This window comes from Pseudorasbora parva, chromosome 23, assembly GCF_024679245.1.
Source record: "Pseudorasbora parva isolate DD20220531a chromosome 23, ASM2467924v1, whole genome shotgun sequence".
Classification (NCBI taxonomy): Eukaryota; Metazoa; Chordata; class Actinopteri; order Cypriniformes; family Gobionidae; genus Pseudorasbora; species Pseudorasbora parva.
In genome coordinates, this window is record NC_090194.1 from 16,024,981 (window position 1) to 16,045,544 (window position 20,564).

At 38.4% G+C, this 20,564-nt stretch overlaps 1 protein-coding gene across 1 annotated transcript; it reads right to left on the reverse strand.

Annotated features, from left to right (window-relative positions):
- Positions 1-13: 13 nt before the first annotated feature.
- lin54 (lin-54 DREAM MuvB core complex component) lies at positions 14-18,693 on the reverse strand. The gene is made up of 13 exons (XM_067433223.1): positions 17,939-18,693; positions 14,002-14,119; positions 13,773-13,906; positions 13,490-13,645; positions 13,139-13,346; positions 9,908-9,978; positions 9,605-9,802; positions 9,433-9,524; positions 9,258-9,329; positions 7,787-7,889; positions 7,514-7,651; positions 7,185-7,387; positions 14-3,206 (listed from the first exon to the last, which is right to left on the reverse strand). Exons 1-13 carry the CDS (start codon positions 18,635-18,637, stop codon positions 3,008-3,010), a joined length of 2,391 nt encoding a protein of 796 aa, XP_067289324.1. The 5' UTR covers positions 18,638-18,693; the 3' UTR covers positions 14-3,007.
- Positions 18,694-20,564: the final 1,871 nt, after the last annotated feature.

The following is a 20,564-nucleotide window of genomic DNA, read 5'->3' on the forward strand; positions in this document are numbered from 1 at the left end:
AACTTTCCCCACGTATCGTCAGAAAGATTTTAATTGTAACTGTGACAAGTGGTGTTTTAATCATGAATAGACATGGTGTATATTAAACAAAAGAAAAGGACAAATAGAAAAAAACATTAGAAACTCAAACACCCCTGCCTTATGCATCTCATATGGAAATCAAACAGGAAAACATTTACACAATAGTGAAGGGCTTGCTTTATGAAAAAACATGGCAATTTTCAGAAAGGTACAAAGGAACACTAATGTTCATTTACATATATACAAGATAACATTAACTGGCTACATAAAAAGATACAATGAACTCATTGTTCATAATCTTCTTTTTTGACAAAAGTACAACCTGAAAATAATTTGCATCTGTCAGAAATATAGTAGAGGAAAGGGTCTCTATATACACACACAATATGTTCATCAGCATAAAATACAACCAAGGATGAGCTATAAACAACTACAACTTGAATATGAACGTTTTGGATGGCACAGGTGAGGAACCTCTTTAAGACTTCTCTACAGCAGAGCAATGCCAGCAGAAGTGTTTAAATATATTGTGGGCATATGCATTATTTGGAATTTGCAGTTATAACAATATTCAAAGAAGCTATATCCAGTATAGCTGTTAAAAGATTATAATGCAATAATGTAATTCAGGGGTAGTTTAGTAGAGCTTTTTAAATCACTAAGTCATGCAGCTAAATAAACGCACTATTAGTCATTAAGATATTTACTGTACATAAAAAGCCCTGAGAGGTGGTTAAGGCATAAAAAGGTGTATTTAACACTTTTATTAAACCGCTTGGACAGACTCACTTAACCAGCTGTTTAATAGTGAAATATAAATAAATGTGCTGTGAAACGCAGGGCATGAGATCAGAAACATGTCAAAGAATCCCACGGCTTTATGACAGCGTGATGGTCTGTTTACTGACATAAAAGTTGCATTCAGCAAGCATATTTGAGAGTCTAAGCAAGATATGATTACGTTTTTCCATAGTTAGCTGTCTGCATATTACAAATAAAATGGAATAAAAGCAGATTAAAACAGTTTACGGCACATCACACGCAACAGATTTTTCATTTTCATTTCATTCCTCTAGGGTGAAGCGTTTAAGAACGCAAGACTTCCAGTAAGCAGTGAAGAATGGTTCGAGCGGTTACGGGAGAAGGCACTATGCAGAATGACGTCTGTGTTTCTATTCTCTTCAATGATGTGGGAGAGTCTGTACTAAACACCTGTGCCAAACAAATCACGACTAAAACCAAACCTACAGACGACCTACAGCTTTTTATATTGGGTTTCTGTTACTTGCCTTAAAAAAATAATTATGCCATAAAGAATTAAATCACAAAGAGAACATGTTCACATCATATTTCACCCCAAAATCAAAAGATAAAAATAAAAAAAATCATGGTACTAATTTCTCTCTCTCTCTCTCTCTATATATATATATATATATATATATATACACACACACATAATTAAATGTTTTTTTACAATTAAATTATTCTTGTTACTGTAAAATAATTTAACTGTAAAAAAAACCAACAACGTTTAATTATCCTACAGTAATGAGAACCAGAGAAAAGAATTATGCATAATGGTTATCTTTATATATTATGAAAAATTCGATACAAACAAGAAAAAACTCATTTTTGATTCATTACTGTAAATACATTTTTGGTACTAATCTGTAATAAAACTATTTTATTCGAAGTAATTAGAAGTACAGTAACAAGAAATTTTCAACATACAGAATCATCTTTATAAACGGTTTATGAAAATTGCTTTACAAAGAAAAAACCTAGTTTTTATTCGCATAAAAACTGTACTCTAAGCTCTTTAAAACAAATTACGATTCCAGTAATGAAAATCAGATTTTTCTGATTTGATGCATAATGATTATTGGAGGGAAATGCTTTCATCATGAATGTAATGTGAAAAAGCAAAAACAAACTAAACTTAATGGGTCCTAAAATATGCTTCATTTTCATTAATATGAATTTTATTTTGGGATGTAATAAAATGGATGACATGTTCTTCATGAAGCATTTCAGTGACTACATGTGTCAACTCATGTATGGAAAGGTTTGGTATAATTAAGTCCTAAACAGACTTCATCGAATGCCAAAAAGAAACAAACTAACTTCTGCAATATATGAGGAGTTTATGAATTTCTCTCTAGACTGAGATGAAGAAATAAAGTTAAGGCTGATTATTATTAGTTAATAGTATAATTTAAGATCTAATCTTATCAGATATATATGGGCTGTAAGCACTTTTAGGAGTACAGGAAATCTGTACCGCAGTCAGAGGCTTCACGCTCTGCTTCAGCCTCGTCCTGTCCGAAACGAAGCGTGGCCTCCCTCAGACTGACCCGGCTGAATGTTTGTATGCTTGGAACACAAATGGAACAGTGAAGACGGAACCCGATTCTGCTCAAGGAACAAAATCTGCTGCAAGCAAATAAATATAAATGAGGCTACAGTACAGGCTACTTACTGTATATAAGTCATGATCAGACGGCTAATGACATGTGCAGGGAAGTTCCTTCCGCATCCGGCCGTATCTTGAGGATATTACCAGTAAGAAAAAAGGGCTTTCTGACGACAGTGAATGGTAATATGAAAATCCAGTTTTAAAACACAAACAAATACCATGATTACACATTTAAAAGTGGAAAACGTTGCCAAACAAAACAAACTACCTTAAAATTGCATCGATTGTTCTAAAATAAACCCCCTTTCAGGAAAGCAAACAGTGCAAGTCCACTTGCAGGGGCTACAATCATGTACTGTAGTCCTCCAACTGAATATAGTGCGTCCTCCGGCTTGACGGACACACAATAGAGGTCAATGGGAAGTTCTGTTTTGTCTCTCTTTATTAGAAGGCCCCGTGTGTCCATATGAGGGGCGGGCAGAAGTGCCCTCAGTGGACGCCCACTCTAGGTTCGGCAGCACACTGGGCCGCGGAGGGAGGGAGGGTTCTCAGTCTGTGCCAGGCCTGTATCTAGCAGTTAATGGGGCAGTCCGTCTTGGCTTTGCCAGCAAAACTGATGATTCTCCTGAGGCAGCGTCCAAACTCCTCCAGAATGAGGCGCTCTGCCATGGCCTGAGGCTGGTTGGCCAGCTCCGACTGCTCTGCCTGCTCCAGCAAACAATCAGACGTCGCCTCGGCCACTTCCTTTGTTACGAACGTGTACGGCAACCTAGAGAGAAAATTCATTAACATTTGAGTCATTACAGGAAGACCAGGGTCATGAAACCCTAAGATTTTAACAGAGTTATGGGTGTTAGGGTTGTGCCGATGGACGATATCATCGTCCATCGTGATGGCTGACCGACATCACGATGGAGAAACACCATCGTGATGCCACGCCCCCGCTCCTGCCCCGCTTCGAGTCGACACCAGAGTATGTGAGCGGAGTGGAGCGGCAGCAATAGACTAGTTCAACTTCACCCAGCGATGCGCAGACCGATCGGCGGCAGACTTGAAGCACTGCATGCCAGTTAGAAATTTGGTCTGACTTGAGGCAGCGCCGACGGCACGTGACTGACGCATGTCAACAAAGTACCGCGAGAGCGATTCGAGAGCAGCCGGCTGAGGCAGCCGCTGCAGATTCTCAAGGGGGACACCAGGAGGCTGCTCGAGCTCCGATGACAACACAGCTGATCCATGATTGGCCGGATTCAACGCATGACAGCGATCACGTGTTTCGCCAATGCTCACAAATTCATAATTTATAACAGTAAAACCTCTTCATGTAGTTATATTTTATATTGTCATACTGATCCTGATAAAAATCATTGACAACACTTCATTGATAGTGTAGGTTTATATGTTGAACTTTAATCTAGTCCAAATAGACGTTTTATTAAGCAGTACATAAGTATTGAATGAAACTGTCATTTGAAACATCTGTGTATTGCATTTATTTAACTTAAGCGGTGACAAAGTTTGCAAACGCAGCACAAGCGTCACCACGGGAAGCAGAAAGTGTCCGACTTCACGTCTCCGTTTGCAGCTCCTCCCCGCCTGCACTCGGCTACTCTCGCCGATCGCATCCAGCCGCAGCCGATGTCGAACTCACCTAATTTCTTCTCCACGCTCTATGAATTCAATAATCACTCCGCTCCAGGTTCACAATTTCCCGCTCCACTCCTCGCTCACTGATATTAGAAGCACCGCTCCGTCTTCGCTCGGCTAACTGCTTAAGTATTTTCGTAAGCTCTGAAATATCACTATAAAGTTCAATTTAACCTGCATTGGCTGAAAATAAATAAAAAATAAATAAACAATAGGATATTAAGAGCCTAGTTTCAATGTGGTTTATTGAAACATTTGTGTGCATTTTACCCCCGCTATGCCAAACTTAGGCTTTATCAGCATTAAAAGTTAAATATCATTGATGCTTTTTGCAGTGCAAATTTTGTTTGAAAGTTTGGAAAGATGAACACTTTTTCATCAGTTATTTTATCTAATCTACAGATCAATACAGATCTCTGCTCATTCAAAATCAAATAATAGAATAATAGAAAAACTGTATACTATAACTACAGTCGGTACTGATTACTGTAAGCAGTTAAGCACTACAAGATGTTTTTGAATGCATTAGAGAGAACAATTACATGTGTGAATAAGTGCTACCTGTTTAAAATGTGCTTTCACCCGATCTTATTCAGTAGAAGGTTTAAAAAAAAAAATCCCTTAAACTTTAACATCCCGCTAATTCCCATCACTGTGATCCATCTGTTTCAAGCTCGTTGTTTACCGTGTGAGTACTGCACTATGCTTATTTAAATCTTTTTGTTTCTACACATATTACATATTTCTCATGTCTGTGAGGCAAGCCTGCTAAGTTTCAGTTTATTTGAGATGTGCTCCAGTTCATGAGCAATGAAAGTGATCGCTTCCTTTAGATCGAGTCTACTTATTTGCTTCTTATTTAGCCTATTAAATACATGCAATTGGCCGAAGAAACCTTTATTAAAATAAAAAAACCACAACGCTTTTCAATCAATGCAACCCGTCAGTTTCAATTGCAAGAAAGTGTGTCAAAAATGACTATTCCTAATTCTGCATGTACTCACTCACTTTCATGATGTTTTCATGATGTCACTCACTCAATCATTTGAACGTCCGTTTTTACAGTAGGCTATGCGAGTCGTGTTAAATCTGGTCATCAGATAAAGCCAATATCATGTCACTTCAGAAGACTTGGTTTTCGGATTAGACACTCGCTATTTAAAGTTATTTTTACAAAGCTTTCTGATCCAAAGTTTGAGCGTGAATGGACAGTCGCGTTGCTGACTGCGGCAGGATCTTTAGGCCCTAAGCGTCAATAATTTATGATGCCCGCGGCACTGGGAATGGATTTAAATGGAGGGACCGAAATCGCCGGTTTGATAACAAACATTTTTATTTGGTTTTAGAAGCTAAACGAAACAAAATAGAGGCTGTGTGCACGGCTTCTGTGCTATTTTGCATGCATTCGACCAGTCAGTGTACTGCCTTCACAGCGTGACATGCTATCTAAGCACACAGAATAATATACGTTTTTTTTGTAATTGATTACAAAATCGTTGAACGATTACATAATTGTAGCATCCATAATCGTAACCGCGATTAGAAATTCAATTAATTGCGAAGCCCTTATTGACATCAGAATTTACCGGTATTTTGGTGCCGATGTGTGAGTGGTCTTTTACCAGTAAAAAACTAGAAAGCCGTTTCTTGTGTGAACCATAGACTGTAAAAAAATATGGATGTAGTGTCCCTGAGACCTATAGGATTCTGAAGAGCAGTTTTGAAGAGTAAAGTAAAGACGAGCTGGCCGTTGCCAACTTGGCAGCACGTCATCTCGTGTCACACCCGGATAACAGAAAATGGGCAAAGAGGCAGGATCTGGGCGGAGCTGAGGTGACAAGAGCTGAGTCTCATTTCAGAAGGCTGCGTCCTCCGGAGGTCGCATTCGAAGGGTGCATACGTCATAAGGCCGTCTCATTTAAAAAAAGTGAGTAGGACACTCCAAATGCGACCTTCGAATGCGTCCTTCTTTCACAGGAATTCGGAGTGTGCATGAGGTGTAGCCTTCACGGCTGGAGATAACCCATAATTCTTTGCGTCTCCGTTAACAACCGTCATTTTTAAAAAATATATTATATGAAAAAACGGCACCACCGCCAGATATACATGCGAGCGTAGGTGTGGTGTTTAAATTAAGTAGTTCAAGCTTTTTTTGTTTTTTTTTTTAAGGTCTATTACCTCAAACAATAGTTGTGGTAAACAGGATTGAAACTGTTTAGTGCATTTTAAACGTTTAGAACAGTACATTGCAGTCAAGACAAGAAACATTTCATAGTCATTTTCAAGTTATAAATAATTTTCATTGATATAACTGCCGTGAGAGCGCAACGAGGCTGAACTTGTTGGCATAGCAATGTGATACTTCCTGCCTGTGTGTCCTACGAAGGACGTCTGGTTTAATTCTGATTGAGGACACTCCGTATACTGCATCCTACACAGGACGTGTCCTCCGGAGGACACAGCCTTCGAAATTTAACGAAATGAGACATAGCTAATGACTAACAGACAGCGGATAAATGGCTATCTACCTGTCAAAGTGGCCACACCCTTAATTATGCAGAAATGTAAGGCTTTATATAATGTAAACGAATTAGTTATAAAAAAAAATTCACCCCTCTCACAGTTGCCATGAAGGGCAAAATTAGCCGTATAGACCAAAAACACAATTTGTACCAGGCTGTAAACATGTTTTATTCTGCTGTAAAGTTGGGCATTTTAACATGGGGCTCAATGAGATTCTGCTCCCTTCTGGAGCCTGTCCCTAGTGGCCAGTCAATGAATTGCAATTTAAGTTACTTCCGTATTAGCTTCAACAGAAATTGGGGGAGGTTTCCACTTGGTCTGAACAGCATTTTTGTGTGTTTACCAGTGAAGTCTTTCTGGTAATTTTCCAGCAAATTAACGAGATTGCTGTGTGAAAAGGGCTAATTACATGGGCCATTACACGGGTAAAGTCCAGAGATATCTATTTTAACCACAGATGGAAACATTTGGGATAATAAAAAAATATACAAGTCAACTAAATATAGCATTGTTCTAGTGGTTTTTGGATATTTTAATCCCAAACATTGTACATAGTGCCTTCAAAGAAAAGACTTACTTTCCGCCTCCACTGGTGATGGCTGGTGTGGTTCTGGTGAGCAGATCCGAGATCTGTGAGGAAAGTTTGGTTTTGGCTGCGGTTTGCTGCTGGACCCGTACCTCTGCAGCGTCGGCCAGGTGCATTAGGGTCTTCCTCTCAGGACTCTCCTCAAAGTTCTTGCAGCCCATACATTTGCAGATGGACGAACACATGATCTTTGCCTAATGTGAACGGACATCAGAATTATATCTGGTCCTCAACACAACTGAAAACTAATCATGTCTTCTATGACACAAGGGCTTAGGAACATCAATAATCTTTGCCCTTTGACGTGTGAAAACACTCACCTCATAACACTCGCAGTAGTTTTTCAGACAGCCAGATTTCTTACAATTGCAGCCTTTGCTGTGTCTCCTGTCCGACTCTCCTTCTTTGCCTTTACCAATCTTGGGCTTGAAAGCCACAGGGTTTCGGTCTAAACACGCCTGAGAAAAAAAACAACACTTAATTTGATACTTATGTACTTCAAAGCATTACAGAAAAATTGTACTGATCAGCGAGACAAACAAGATGTCAAGGGAGATACAATGGAGATCTATAGAAAGGCAGGAATGTGTTACCTTGATGGCCTTCAGTCTTTCACTCTCATGGTCAAGGTTGTTGAAGCAGTTAACACAGTTACAGTTATTACAGAACTCCCCATTGGCAAAGCAATCACAATACCTGTGAGACGAGAGACATTATAGAGTAAATGCAAAATTAAATTCATAAAAGTACTTCAGCTGCCCAAGAGTTTCACTACAGCTCAAAAGTTTGGGAACAGTAAAGTCTCTTTTCACCAAGGCTGCATTGATTTGATCAAAAACAGAGATATTGTGAAAAGGGTTGCACCTACAGGAACTTGTTTGGCCAATACCAGATAAACAACTATTGGCCGATACTGACATTTGTTACTTGCTCACTTGTCTGAACGGTCATTAAAATTACTTTTAATCTTTTATTACAAATTACCGTTTTAATCTTTCATTGCAGTTTAGATCATGTTTTAAATGAGAAAAGTAAAAATGCATGCATTCAAGTATACTACTAGCTAGTTTATTGCTGCATCAAATCTTTTCATTGAACTTGGATTGGATGCATTTTACATTCAACATGAGGCACAAATACAAAAAATAAGACACACTTTTAAAGGTTATTTTTGCCTTAAAATATTTCTTTAAATTAACTTAAATTTGATTTTATTAGAGAACATTTTCACTAATAATAATATATTACACATTTCATAAAAAAAAATATATATATTGTACATCAATAATAATTGTATTGTTTAGATAATTTTCATACTATATCTGATATGCTATGCTGAATGGTTTAATATAGATTTTTCTTTCTTTTTTAAATCAGCCGATATTTTGATGCATCTCTAATAGTGAAATTAAAATGTAAAAAGACTATTTTCTATTTGAATACATTTTAAAAAGTTATTTATTCCCGTGATCTGACTCCCACTGACTCCAGTCGTCAGTGTCACATGATCTTCAGAAATCATTCTAATATGATTTGATGCTCAAGAAGCATTTATAATAATCAGTGCTGTCCAGCATATTTGTGGAAACCATGATGCATTTTTTCAAGAATTGTCAATTAAAAGGTTCAATATAACTTCTGTTTTAATTTACTTTACTGCCACTTTAGATCAAATTAATGCATTATTGCTGAATCAAAGAAATAAAATCTTTAAAAACAAATCTTACTGACCCCAAACCTTTGAATGGTAGCACATAAAATGCTACAAGCAAAGCTTTAATTGTTTTTTTTAAATCAATATTTAAATTGCTTGACAGATAGTGCTTGAGCAATAAAAATGTAAAATTATGTTTGCACCTCTGATAATCACCTTCCTGTCTGTCAGAATTGCTGGTGAATTTGATAGTATGAACTGAATAGCAGGTTGTTAAAAGGAAGGAAGTTGTAAAAATCACAATTGGATTTAGAAACTATGAAAGCGATTGCCAAACGTAGCAGCTGAAACAGATTACACCCTTTAAATGGGCCATTTCAGAGAACGTAAACAAATGCTGGGGAACATACAATTTCAGACACTGTGACCGTGTGCAGTTGCAGGGTTTTCTTGGCCTTGAAGTTGCTTCTGATGTTGATAAACTGTAACAAAGCACATGAAAAGTGTAACCTGAGGGTTAATGAGATATTTGGTTTGATGCAACTGATAAACGTGTAATAGCCAGGCATGTGGCGCTCAGCTCACCCATTGAGTGAAAGCCTGGCTTGAGTCTGTATGGGAGTGGCTGTTGAAAAGGTGGAGCTGCTGGTCAAAGTCACAAACGTAGGCTGGGGGATCTATGGGAACAAGCAAGATGAGAATCCAACAAAAAAAGCAACCAAACTCATCCGTCCTGCTCCACCACTGACATACGGACCTGCGTAACGTATGGGGCCGGCAACACAGCGTAGCCCATGTTTCCAGAGCCGTGGGCGGGGGCGAGCACAGTCCCCGGTGGCAGATTGGTGAGGTTAGGCTGGATCTGAGGCAGATGTGTGGCTGGCATGATGAGACGCTGAGGGGTCTGACTGGTGGTCACCACCTGAGCTGCTGACGTCAAGGGTTTGGGTACAACCTGTGCACAAAAAAAATAAAAAATTTTTTTTTATATATTATTAAAGATGTGTGAAATGTATGTGCAGAACTGCTGTGGCAGGGAACTAGGCATTTCACTGTGTACCTGTTTCACGGTCTGCGCTGAGACAATGGGTACAGACATCCGTACCGCAGCGTTCATCATCACTGGCTTGGCTTTGCAAACAATACAACAGTAAATAAATGTTATTAGATTTTCTTAAATTCCCATATAAAAGCCAATTCATATACAATTCTGGCATATTCTTAAAAATGGAATCGCTGCAGTGCATTCACTCTAAAAACAATACTCCATGGAGAAAAAAAAATGGCATATTGAAGGACCACTGCCTAAAACAGGCAATATTTAACTGAACATTATGAAAGACAGGGTAAAGTTGGGAACCGAAAACCCAATTGGTTCAAAATGACTCCAATGAGCCCATTTCTATATTGGACTGAAAAATAAAGTACAGTGACACAGTGTGATCAATGTAGTCCAATTCCTGACCCAATGTTCTGCTAGAGTACAGCTCAGAGACCAAGTTACCAATATGCTCGCTGTTCATATTCAAAGTGTATAACACATAATGCATTTGCACCATTTCATAAAAATAAATGAAATGTTTAAAAAAAAACATTTTGGTTCTATAAGAATATCCTGCAAGTTAGAGCAGAAAATGTCCTTGTTAGTCAAAGAAAACAAACATAAACCAGGGTATCTGCAGGTTTCACCAAGTCAAATTTAAGACTTTTTAAGACCTTTTTAAGACCATTATGAATAAAATTTAAGACCTATATCACGCAATAAAAAAAAAAAACATGCATAGGAAATGTAGAATCACTCAATTACGCTACTTAAACTTATATTATTTAATTTATTTAAACTGAACAAAGTATTAGTAAACTTATTATTTAGAATATATATATTATATAAATATATATTATAGAATATATATAAAAACTATTTTTTTTTATTGTGGTGGTCACTTCCTTAGATTTGCAAAAAAAAATTTTTTTTAAATATAATTAGGATGCAACATTAACCATATTATTATGTTAGATGCACAATAGTCACACATGGCAATAAAACTGACAAAATGCATGAATCTTGTTTGGTATTACAAAAAAAAAAGGCTGGTTCAGTTGTGTGCTATCTATCTTTAATAACACGATCGCTTGAAATATGACCAACATCTTAAAAGTAAACCACAGCAATAATTGCTTAATATAAGTAAAAAGTTTTCAAGTAATTACGTAATCAAGTAATCGGTCAGTAATACATTTTATACTTATAAACAAATGACAATAGGACAAATAAATACAACATAAAGATGCATATCTACAAAGAGGAACACCCACCCGTTTTTAGAAATACGGCTTATTCAACTTCTTTAGACATTTAGATATGTGGGCAAATGCATTTGTCTCAGTGCATGCATTGTTTTAGTTTGGCAGGGTCGCCGCTAGCTTAGCTTAATTAGTTTGCTTTCACTTTGAGAATTTACTAATGCACAGATCCAGTGCTTACTGACACGTCCCAAACTTTTTAACTCAAATCAGGATGTAGACATATGCATAATGTGTATATTTGATCGTTCAAGAGTAACGTAAGGCTAATGAGCCTAGAAATAACACATTCAATACACTCGCGCGAGCGCTGACAGGCAGCAAACACACGCAGCCTGACATCAGAGTTCAGAGTTTACATCACTGTTATTAACTATTTTAGTGCAATCGGGTATATTATACTTTTATTTGGTCATTAAGCAAGATGGTGAGAAAGATTCGCCTTCACGTTCACGATCGCGGAACTGCAAGAACCGTCAGACTCAGCTGAAGAATAAAATCCGTTTTATGCGTCTGTGGGGTACAATCAGAAAGAGGCTCGTGCCAATAACACGAAAGCTGATTGGCTGCAATAGAAGTGGCATGCTTGTCTAATTTGTAGTTGTAATAGAGCAAACAATAGTTGGTCTAGCGAAAGAAAGAACTAAAAACACCACAGAAAAAACACACACAGACACACACACACACACGTGCTCGCGTGTTGCAGGAGGCGAGAGCGTGTCAATGAGGTAGCGTTACATGGACGTAGGAAAATTAAGACCTGTTTAACATTATTTAAGACCTAGAACGCAATGCTTCCGCGAATTTAACACTTTTTAAGGCCTTGATTTTGAATTTTAATACTTTTAAGACTTTTTATGACTCCGCGGGGACCCTGATAAACTTCGGCAATAAACATGCCGAAGAAGATGGTCCTAGTTGTGGAAGAACAAAGTCGCTACATAAGCTTCCTTTGGATCCTAATATTAGGAATGTGTGACACTTAATTTATTGTTAATGAAGTTCCAGCTCACGTGGGGAAGACATCATCCGCATGTTCGCTTCATTTCACTGCGGAATTGTTTGTAAACCAGTCTCGGATCGAGCTGGATTTGCAGACATATTGAGATTAATACACAATGCTGTGCCTTCTATATTGGATCCGACAGGAATTGTGCAACACACTTACGTGAGTGAACGTCTTTTTTATACGTAGTAGTAGTCCCGGGGCTATGTGTTTCCCAGACGGGCTACCATAATGTAAGCCTTTCGGCAGGAGGGTGAATCTCAAATAGTGAAATAATATTCCTTTCTTGATCTCGGTTCTCGCTTATATCCACCAATCAGGCAGGCCAAGCAATATACAAATAATATTCCAATCAATCGCGGGTGGATGACAAATAAATCATTGCGTTTTATTTATAAAGACGTTTACGAGCGCTGTAATCGAGAGAATCATTCCGGTTGCCGCTTTCAAAACTGACAGGGGAGCTGAAGCTTATTAAATATGCAAATATTATCCAATCCTAGCCGTAGGCATTTACTTTCAAGTCTCCAGTGCAGCACGCCCATCAAAATCCAGCGTTCAGGAGAGAGCCTCAAAATATGTAGAAAATAGCCTATTATGATGTTTTTGAATGTAAAACCCACACAAACGTCATCAGTTGACCTCAGACAACAGTATAATTGTCGTGATATGGTGAGACATAAAACTTATGTGCTGAATAAATGAAAATGGATTAAAAAAAACATCTTGACTATGCTATTCTATGACATAATATATAATAAGCTTCAGGGGTGTGAATCGTCACTGGTCTCCCGATTTGTCTGCTCAAAGAAAACTGCCTGAAAAAGCATGTGCAGGATTTTTTTAAATTTAATTTCTGCTTTTGAGGTATAAAAACATAAAAGGACATAGGGTATTAGAACAACAACAGCAGAGTGAGTAAAAGATGGTTTTATTTTCATTTCAGGAATTTACACATGGGTTTGTCTGTGATGTACTGACCTGGTTGGATAGAGGGGTTGGTGTTGGTGCTGGCGCCCGACTGTACGGTGCTGCTGCCAGTGGTGGCAGTTACCAGACGCACATAATGGAAGCGACTGCCCGGCACCTGGATCTGCTGCACGTTGGGAGGTGTGGTGAGGGGGATGATGGTCTTAAACTGGGATGCCCCCACCCCTCCCACTGTAACCGTCTGCACTGGCTTTACAGTCTGTACATGAAAACACCATAAAAACATTGTTTTGTAGTGTTGTTGTACACCAAATTAGATTTTTGAAGGATGGGGCAGTTTAAATCTATATCTGACAAGACAGCAAACTGGTTTGGTTATTTTAGGGCTCTAGATGGGCATACCTGGGTGGTGGACTGGCTGGTTCCTGCTTTAGCTGGAGAAGTGGTGGCTGACTGTTGAACCGTGAGGATCTGCTGGCCTAGAGCCACATTGAGCGGCAGCGTCACAGACTTCTGGGGTGAGTTTGGAGACTGACTGGCCACCGAAACCACAGTCAGCTACAGACAGAGGAGAAATATGAAGAGGGTGACAACAGAAACCAGAGTGTGGCCATCATCGAAGAATAAACTGGCACCACAGAAACGTAATTACGATGCCAGTTTTTACATTTAAAAGATTCAAGACCTTGCTGGGAGACTTGAGAGGCGAGATGGCGACTTTGCTGTTACCAGACGTATTCTGTTGCACAGTGCTGACGGTCTCACCAATGGCAATGGTGCGTGGAGGTGTGCCCGGGGTACTCTGGGTAACAACTCGCCCTGTTGGCAAAATAAATGGATTTAAATTAAAATTTCACAACCGTGCTGATAATACAACCTTTGCTCATCTTATAAATATACAGACAGAAGATTACCAGTCACTACAGAAGACACTGAAGCTGGGCTGGTCAGTCCTTTACTGTTCAGGGCCTTTGTGATGATAAGCTTTGTTATCATTGGTCCAGCCGTAGACACTGGTGGTTTCTTTGTGATCTGTTAGGGGAAACGCAATACTTGATAGACACGGAACTGGAAACAAGTTGGTTCTTACATCAATAAACTCCTCATTATAATAATATTAAAGGGATAGTATTCCCAAAAACGGAAATTCTGTCATCATTCACTCACCCTCATGTTGTTCCAAACCTGTATGAATTTATTCTGTTAAACACAAAAGACCATATTTTGAAGAATTCTACGAACTTATCAACACTATTCAAAATATGTTCTTTTGAGTGTAACAGTAGGAAAGAAATTCATACAGTTAAGGTGCACTACGTAGTTTTTTTAATTTATTTTTTTTAATATCCAAAAACCACTAGGCCAGTGTTGTATATTTTGTTCAGTTGAGTTCTTACAATATCCTAAATGTTTCCAACTATTTGCAAATTGATACAATTGCTATTTTAACCAAGGAGTCGCCTGTCAATTGCGTCATATCTGCCTCTTAGCAGCGAGCAACAAGTGTCATAGCAGCCACTAAGTGAACACATAGAGTAACCTTATAACATAATTTTAACTAAGCTTAAATGTACCTAATATGATAAACAGAGCTGCGTCACCTCATACTCATGACCGGAAAAGTGGAAGTGGCGCCCGCCAGTGATGCACGGGTCAATGTATAAACAATCTGCACCCGACCGACGTTTTCAGCTAACCCGCCCGCAAATCGGACCGCAAAGAAGAAAATATTGTAACATTACCCGACCCGCATTTTTGCTCTGCAAGTGGTAAATGCTCCCTGGCATAATATCCATTAATCCAGCCTGTGGAGGATAAATGTTTCAGGCCCTGACGTGGTGCGATCAGAGGTGTGGCGGCGAGAGCAGGCAGTTCTTGAGGTGGCCCATCATGGTCCATTTCAACTGTCCAGATGGATATTATTGATGAACATGATGTTTATGTTTCAACCCTACTGGGAGAATTCATCAGCAGGTCAACTGAGAGAAAGCCATATGCATGCGAAAAACTGCGGAGTAAACTCATTTTGGCGTATACATTCCAAAAGATTGCACACTCGTACTATTGATACGCATAACCAAGTGATCGTGTTGGAAATTACTGAGCTAGGCTTTATGCATTTAAAAAAGGATAGCCTATTAAAAAGGTATAATCAGTACAACATGTTGGGAAATCGGGCATTTTGTCCTGCGTCATCTTTATTTTAAACGACCTGACCGACCACGACCCGAATAACATTAAAAATATTTTTGGATGACTCGTAACTGCAGGCACCCACTGGTTTTGGATCAACCCGCGCATCACTGGCGCCTGCGACTATGTCCCGTTATCATAATAAAAGTCCCACTACTCGCGAGGCGTGTTGCGTAACAATTGCTCCAGCGGCCTCGCTCAACTCCTCAACACTCTGTGCTGCTCTGCTTCCTACTACACTAACGTTAATAACCACATCCATGAACATGATTTCTGCCCAAGTCCTTCCTACTACACTAACGTTAATAACCACATCCATGAACATGATTTCTGCCCAAGTCCTTCCTACTACACTAACGTTAATAACCACATCCATGAACATGATTTCTGCCCAAGTCCTATTTTCCAATGGCTGTGAGGTGACGACCACGTCCCAAGATTCTGAGTTCAAACCTGGCATCATCAAACTACACCTTTGTTTTGAATAGGCACGCTCTTGCGGATGGAAAAATGAACATCGGACGAGAAGCGCAGTGTCGTGCCGCATCATGTCTTGGACTACACACAGGTATCACACACCGTACATGCACATTCTATGATTATTTTAGCAATATCGTTATGTTTAAAGGCATTATGAAAGTAGGTTAAATGTCTGTTATAATCATACCGTACAATTAAAAACAATCTTTGCTAAGTAAAATGTTTAGGCTGCAGACTATCTCACCTGAAAAGCCAAAAACATCAGCAATCTTCTGCCACACAGCTGATTTTTTTATTTTGTCTCTCAGAAGCAGTGGTTTGTCGCATATAATTAAAAGGTATTTCTCAATTTAATTGAGAGTTTCTATGCTATTTTTAGCAATAACCTAGGTGTCCAGATGAAGCGGTTTATTCATTCGATTTTCTAGAAGTCTATGTTTAGGCTTTATTCAGGCAGTTAAACTATAACAGTAAAGATATTTTGCAGCACAGGGAGAAATAAGTATGTACATTAACAACGATTTGAGACAATTATAATGTAAATTTAATATAAAACTACGTAAAATGGCATGGCAGGATTTTGAACAGCATCCTGATTGGTAGCTGAACGCTGCGGACAGACAGCGAATGGTGCTTGCAGTGTGTGTACAGTCATAGAAAATAATGTGTTCGCTGAGCTTCTCGTCCGGTGTGTGACACCCTTAAGGCTTATTTATATGCATTTAATGGAATAGAATATTAAATAAGCTCTGCTGATTTAAATATAGCATTAAAAAAGGCCTTTCCTTATAGAAAAAAAATGAACACTTTTCACCATCAAATATTATAACAGCAATATAAATAAGGATGTCCTTATAGATAAAACCTTTAAAGGGGTGGTAAAACACATTCTTTCGAAGACCTGATTGTGTTTGTGGGGTGCAATGTGTTCATGCCTCGTTTTTAAAAAACTGCAATATTTTTCATATATTTTACCTTTATTCTACACTGCTCTGTCCCTTCTTGTAAAAACGGTCTGATGTTTTCTGGGTTCTTTGAAGCCAGTCCCTCAAAAATACTCCCAATAATACTGGTTAGCTGTGTTCTGATTCGCTAACCACCTAGTGCACGTGTTTGATGATCAGTAAGTTATCACAGGCTGTCTCTATTGTAGCAGCTGATGTCAGCAAGCTTGAAGGAAAAGGCTGTAGTTCCCTACCGGCCGTTTGCTGTAGTCCTTAGAAATTGATTCCTTTAAAAGCAAATATCTCACTTTGCTTTTGAGTGTTGTAACTTTGCAGATGTTGTTTATGCTCAAACAGCAAGATTACACACTAGCTAAAGTTAGAGAAGTGAAATCGTGTTTTACCACCCCTTTAAAAATAACTAATATAATATTATAATCATTAACAACAATAAAAGAAATTGATGATTTTATAAATAAATAAAAGAAACATTAAAAAAGGAATTCTCTTTATAGAAAAAAAAAACATTTAAAATTATGGCTTTATATATCATTTTAAAATATATTTCCTTATAGATTATCTAAAAATATTACTATAAACATGAAATATTTTTTATTATTAACAATATAAAAAATAATTATAAAAGGTCATAAAAAACAAAAGCATGTTCTTTATAGAAAAAAAATATGACTACTACAATAAATATTATACTATTATAAACTGCAATAACCTTTTTTTTAATTAAATATAGTAATAAAAACTATTTAGAGAATCTTTTTTTTGTTGAAGATTTTTCTACTTTCCATGCTTGAAAGTGTATAACTTTCAATTTTACAGTATACTTGTAACAGGTTATATAGTAGTAATAACTATAAATTATGCATTACTACATGCAACTATTACCTAACCCTAAAATCACACCCTAATCCTAACCGTGTAGTAAGTACATGTAGTTAATATAAACCGTTACATGGACCTTAAGTGTAATCACCAATTACCAGTCAGCTGCAGCAATTACAGTTTCTATATTAATTAACACCTTGTGTTATGTATAATATATAAACCCACAAAAAACAAGAAACTGTGGCCAAAGTAACAAGCTTTGCAATTAATGTTTCTCTTTAGCGTCTTAAAATAAAATGCCAATATCGCACCGACCAAATACAGTCGGTCTGCCACTTCAGTTATGCAACGTCTGCATCCTCAGTATAATGAAAGGCTGATAAACACCCACCTGAAGTGTCTTCAGCTGCTGGGCCTGCAGTGTTGTGGAGGAGCCCATCAGCTGACTGGCTGAGCTCACAGCTATCACAGGCTTCCCTACTGCCGTCACCATTTTGATCTGCGTTGGCTGGGCCTTGCCATCCCCTGTGCCCTGGGTAGTGGCCGGCTTGTTCCAAGTGTGGGGCAGAGCCAACATAATGGGCTGTCCTGTTTTACTGAGGCCAGCAACCAAGAGTTTTTGGCCCTCTGGCTTGAGCACAGCAGTGCCTGGAGGCTTGCCATCCACAGCAGGGGAGCTGGCCACTTTATTGATGATGAGCTGGTGGTTGGCTGGAACCGTAACTGTGGAGATTTTGGGGAGGTTTTGAGTCACTGCAGGAATGGTGGTTTTGGCAGCGGTGGTGATGGTCGTGGTGGTGCCAGCTATGAGGCCAGAGGGGGCGAGGAGGAGTTGAGTTCCCGTGCTGGAGCTACACTGAGCATCAGTGGAGGTGGAGGTCATCTGCATAGACGTGGTGGCGGTACACAGGCTGACGATTTCAGGCACCTCTGTTTCCATAGGAACCTGTGCCGGCTCTGGTTCAGATTGGGGAGGGGGCGGAGGAATAGCGAGGTGCTCCGCAGGGAGTTCCTCTTCCATCGGGATTGCTTCCGTATCCATAATCTCATCAGGCAGGAGGCTGTTGAGCTCGGGTGACACCACATCCATCGTGCACAAAGATACTCAAAACACTGGGGGGATATGAGAAAGCAAAATAAGAGTAATATCACTGATAAAAGTATAAATGTACAGTAAGTACAAGACAACCAACAGTTTTCAAACTGGGGTTCTAAGGGGTCCCCAGAAAATTTCAGAGAATAAAAAGACAAAGTAAAAATGGATAATGTCTACTCAAACTGTAACATTTCTAAATATTTATCTTCTTTCCTGTTGTATACATACTTTCCAGAATTGTATACGTTTGCATCTTTCTAGTTTTTCCTCACTATAGCCCCATTTCTCTCTCACTCACTGGGCTTGTAAGACAAGTATGTAAACTGCTTACATAATTTGTGTGAAAGTTGCTAATACAAATCATTTTTAATTCTAAATGTTCTTCTTCAGGTTTATACATCTAACATTAAGTACAGCAAATTTAAGTTGGGAACCTATGTTGTGTACTATTCTAACCGACCCCAAACTTTTGAGCAGCAGTGTAGCTTGTTAGGGGATTAGGCATGTTAATTTGCATAAATTCCCAATAATCAATCATTGGTTAAATTATTGATGAATTAATAATTTACCTTTTAAATGACAAGGGTATGTTTATATAACAACAATGTACTAAAAAAAAATAGATGACAACATGGTCAAAATGATCCCAATTGCACGGATATGCGAAAAATAAAATTGTCTGCAGCTCTTAAAACCTATGGTCTATATCCATAAATTTGGTCTTATTTTAAACTAGACACTTCAAATTATGTTACCCAAAAGTCAGAATAACTCAAAGTAGTATAGGGACAGATTAAAACAAGGGGAAATATGCATGTAAGTGACTCACATTTTTATTTTTTTATTATTCCCTTATGGGAAAAAATATGAGATTTTAATTTTAAGGCCCTGAAAATAACCTAAATATAAAACTGAATGTCTGATCATGTTTTGATTAAAATTTGAATGTCAAAAACAGACTAGGCGTCCTTTCAAAAAAGGCCAATTTTATTCGAACATTTGTAATAGTGAAGAGTAGTTTTTATTCAAATAAATCTGCAATAAACTGCTAATTATAATGCATTTGCAGTCCCTGAAAACTAAAGCAACTATTTACAGAATTTATAAGTGTAAAAAACTAATTTAGTTGATAAAAACAGTCTGTCATTTAGTCTGCGCGTTGTGTATTAAGTGTGTGTGCTTACACTGGCAGGCCGCGCTGGATACTATTGGATACAATGGAGAAGGTAAGAACGAGCTAGGCTGTATTCATCAATGCTTCTTACGGCATATCTTACAAACACTGCGCAAAATAATGTCTTGATTCGTTACTACATCCACCAATTAAATCTATGCTGGCTATGCATTGGCTAGGCATTGACTTACTTATCCAACTAAAAGCATGGGCGCATTTGACTGACAGCTTTAGCAGCCAGTAACGCGCTCCCTTCCTATCATGTGTCCTAAGAGAGCCTGTGATTGAAGGAGAGAGACCTGGGAGGGTTTAATATGACCAGAACAGTCCACAGAACAGGGGAGATAGCAATAATAATAATTATTTTGACAATTTCATTGAAAATGGACATGATTGATTACTCTACCGCAAAATGCTCATGCAAACAATGGAGGATTTTTAGTTTTTCCCCCTTATTTTTTCGTTGTTTTGGATTAAAAAGTGGGATGCATTTTGAAGAGTGGACTCTTACATGGACATGTATGCTTTTGTTTCGTGGATTCGTCCGATCTGATCTGAACGTCAGGAGATGAAAGATGAGTACCGCGTTTATATTGCTAATGTTTAAATAGCTGCTTTAGCATTTCATTTAACCCGTTCCTCTCTGGTGTATTTCAGGGATGGAAATTAACTTTTTTGTCCACCGGCCACTGTGGCTGGTGGATTTCAAAATCTACCAGCCACTCCATGTTTTTACCAGCCACTTTC